The sequence below is a fragment of the Somniosus microcephalus genome, chromosome 14 (assembly GCF_052327205.1).
Source record: "Somniosus microcephalus isolate GS21.2 chromosome 14, FLI_Smic_1.0, whole genome shotgun sequence".
In the NCBI taxonomy this organism is placed as follows: Eukaryota; Metazoa; Chordata; class Chondrichthyes; order Squaliformes; family Somniosidae; genus Somniosus; species Somniosus microcephalus.
In genome coordinates this window covers 29806815-29810405 of record NC_141000.1, presented here as the reverse complement: position 1 = coordinate 29810405, position 3591 = coordinate 29806815, and the positions used below count along the sequence as shown (strand labels likewise).

General features: G+C 43.4%; 1 protein-coding gene across 1 annotated transcript; it reads left to right on the top strand.

Annotated features, from left to right (window-relative positions):
* Nucleotides 1-577: 577 nt before the first annotated feature.
* On the top strand, nucleotides 578-3077 carry LOC147107416 (cysteinyl leukotriene receptor 2-like). Its single transcript, XM_086007409.1, has one exon. It carries the CDS (start codon nucleotides 791-793, stop codon nucleotides 1760-1762), a length of 972 nt encoding a protein of 323 aa, XP_085863535.1. The 5' UTR covers nucleotides 578-790; the 3' UTR covers nucleotides 1763-3077.
* The last annotated feature ends 514 nt before the right edge of the window (nucleotides 3078-3591 follow it).

Genomic DNA, 3591 nt, shown 5'->3' with positions numbered 1-3591 from the left:
GTTGATAATTGTGCCCCAAACAGGGCGATACTGAACTTCTCCCCCTTGGTGTGGTACTTGGGTGGGCGATAGAGAATGAGGATTTTTAAAGGTGAGGCAAGAAAGGTGGAACAAGGTGATGTACTCAAAGAAGGAGGAGGTACCAGAGGAGTAACTGGGAGAGACCAAGGTGAGATTTGGCGATAAGGGCTACACTGCCACTGAGGCAATTTGGGCAGGACAGGGCAGGTGGTGGAAGGTATAGGCGGGAGGCTTCAGTAAGGGGAAAGGTGTCATCACCTGTGAGCCAAGTTTCTGTCAATGCCATGATGTCGATGTAATCATTCACAATAAATCTATGGATGGCAAGGGCTTTGTTTACAAGTGAACGGACATTCTGCAGGGAGATGCGGAGACTGGTGATTCACAGAACATGCTACATTTTGGATAACCTTTTATAACCTACCTTCTTACTCCTGTTCTTTGATGGAAACGGGCTGAGGTTACAAAGCCAGGAAGCCATTAATAGGATTGTGTACTTTTTATTTTGCATAAAAACAACATAAATATTGACTTTTGAACTTTGCCAGAGGTAGCATTGAGAGGAAAAATCAACTATGCTCTGAATGTTTGCAGTCGGAGGCGATAATTGCCATTAACTAGGCTGTGAATGTAATCAAACCATGTTACATTCACAATCTTAAATCAAGGCGACATGTAAATCCGTTTAACTTCTCTTCCATTTGCTGTCACTAAAGTCAGTGGTTTCCTTCTACAGAAGCGCCCAAGTGCGCAAATTTCTTCAAAGAGAATGAATAACACCAACTTCCCGGAGAATGACTCGTGTGGGAACATTGATGACTTCAAAGCTCGCGCCTACCCGCCAACGTACATCATCGTATTTATTTTTGGGTTTATTGAAAATATCTTCTGTCTATATGTATTCCTAAAGCTATACAAGAGGAATACTGCAGTCAACGTTGTCATGGTGAACCTGGCGATCGCGGATCTAATGTTTGTGTGCACGTTGCCTTGGCGCGTGCACTATTATTGGCAAAGCAGCATTTGGAACTTTTCAAACAACTTCTGCGCATTCCTGTCTTATGCCCTATACCTCAACATGTACTGCAGCATCTACTTTCTGACTCTGATGAGCATCTTGCGCTACTTCGCCATAGTTCATCCAATTAAAGGTTTGAAGTATAGAAGTACCAAATATGTGCAAATTGTATGCGTCTCAATATGGGTGTTTGTGGCAGCAATAACCAGTCCTTTGCTGAAAAATGGCAGTTACATAAATAAAAATAATGAAACAAAATGCTTTGATCTCAAAGATGAGCTTACCATCTATACCAAAATATATGTCATGAATTTAATTTCCCTGGTCGTGGGTTGCATTATTCCCTTCTTTATTATTGCCGTCTGTTACATATTTGTTGTTCAAACCTTGCTAACCTCAAAGGCAAAGCATCACAAGCAAAAGAGCTCCCACAGAAAAGCTGTTGCCATGATTGTTATTGTAATGATTATATTTCTAACCAGTTTTCTGCCCTATCACATTCTACGAACTGTCCACCTTGCCACAAAGGGGGACATGGAAAACACATCCCAAACCAATTGTTTTATTCAGAAAACTGTGGTAGTTACCCTGTGTGGTGCAGCGATCAATTCCTGTTTGGACCCCCTTTTATATTACTTTGCAGCAGAGACCTTCAGGGACAAGCTGAAAAGCAGAAACAGGATCAAGTTCAGAGGCTCTCTCGCCCCGATACATCAAACCTGACTCCCTCCGACAATTCAGTTGCATGTCTAATTATTACTGTAAGACTGATGGGGGTGCAGGATTTCTCCTCTCTGCTGAATACAACAGTTCAAGGATCAATGAGACAATAGTTATTTTGTAACTTTAAAGAATTTAATTTGACATGGTGGTTTTCACCAAAAGCAAGTAGTAGCTTCTTATACAACCTTTTTCTAGCAAGTATAACTCCAGACCAAAAGGATTGATCAAGTCCTTTTCGTCTTGGGAGAATAAGAAGATTCCTCTCTCACGCTGTCTTGTTGCAACATCGTATGTGGTTCTTTTGAAAACCCTTGCAGAATGGGCTGCTTTATAGGTTTTCCTCAAACCTGCTGTTTGAATCCTCCAGCCCTACAACCCTCCGAGATATCTGCGCTCCTGCAATTCTAGCCTCTTGCGCATCCCTGATTTTAATCGCTCCACCATTGGCGACAGTGCCTTCAGCTGCCAAGGCCTGAAGCTCTGGAATTCCCTCCCTAAACCTCGCCGGTTCGCTACCTCTCTTTCCTCCTTTAAGACGCTCCTTAAAACCTACCTCTTTGACCAAGTCCTGCCCTAATATCTCCTTCTGTGGCTCGGTGTCAAATTTTGTTTGATAACACTCCTCTAAAGTGCCTTGGACGTTTTAGTACGGTTTAGTCCAAAATCCTTAAGTGGGGATATTATGGAGCTCGAGAATCAGATTTGAAGTGATTTGAAAATCTGAAGTGTGGTGCAGTACTGAGCCGTAAACATCAGGGAAATCCCAGTTGAATCCCTGCTCTGTGAGTTAGCCAATCTCGGTCAGGATATTGGTGGTTGTACTAAATTCCCTCTAGGCAGTGGAGGGAGAAAATATTGTAAAGGTGCCCAGTGATCTCAGTTGTAAAATGTGTGCTTGATATATGGTGGTGATCAGGTTAAATAACCTGCCAACAATCAAGCCCTGTGTTCACACACGAGGAATGAGCACTTTGTAAAGCTGTCAGTGCCTTTGAAATTGTAAACCAGTGTAAATCATTCCTTTGTGGAAGGAGTAAGAGAAAATTGTATAAAGAAGAATTTAAAATTTATTCACAAATATACAAATTTGACTTTCTTTGGGTTCAGAATGTATACACAATTAAAGTGCATTTATATAGCGTGCATTGTCATGACCTCAGAATGTCCCAAAGCACTTTACAGCCAATGAAGTACTTTGTGAAGTGTAATCACTGGTGTCATGTAGGGAAATGCAGTAGCCAATTTCTGCACAGCAAGATCCCTCAAACAGCAAGGAGATAATTTTTTTATTGGTTCATGAGATATGGGCGTTGCTGGCAAGGCCAGCATTTATTGCCCATCCCTAGTTGCCCTTGAGAAGGTGGTGGTGAGCCGCCTTCTTGAACCGTTGCAGTCCATGTGGTGAAGGTACTCTTAACAGTGCTGTTAGGGAGGGAGATCCAGGATTTTGACCCAGTGACGATGAAGGAACGACGATATACTTCCAAGTCAGGATGGTGTGTGACTTGGTGGGGAGCTTGGAGGTGGTGGTGTTCCCATGCGCCTGCTGCCCTTGTCCTTTTAGGTGGTAGAGGTCGCGGGTTTGGGTGGTGCTGCTGAAGAAGCCTTGGTGAGTTGCTGCAGTGCACCTTGTAGATGGTACACACTGCAGCCACGGTATGCCAGTGGTGGAGGGAGTGAATGTTTAAGGTGGTGGATGGGGTGCCAATCAAGCGGGCTGCTTTGTCTTGGATAGTGTTGAGCTTCTTGAGTGTTGTTGGAGCTGCACTCATCCAGGCAAGTGGAGCGTATTCCATCACACTCCTGACTTGTGCCTTGTAGATGGAAAG

Coding starts and splice junctions, on each gene's coding strand:
- LOC147107416 (XM_086007409.1), top strand. CDS start 791: ATGAATAACACCAACTTCCCGGAGAATGACTCGTGTGGGAACATTGAT.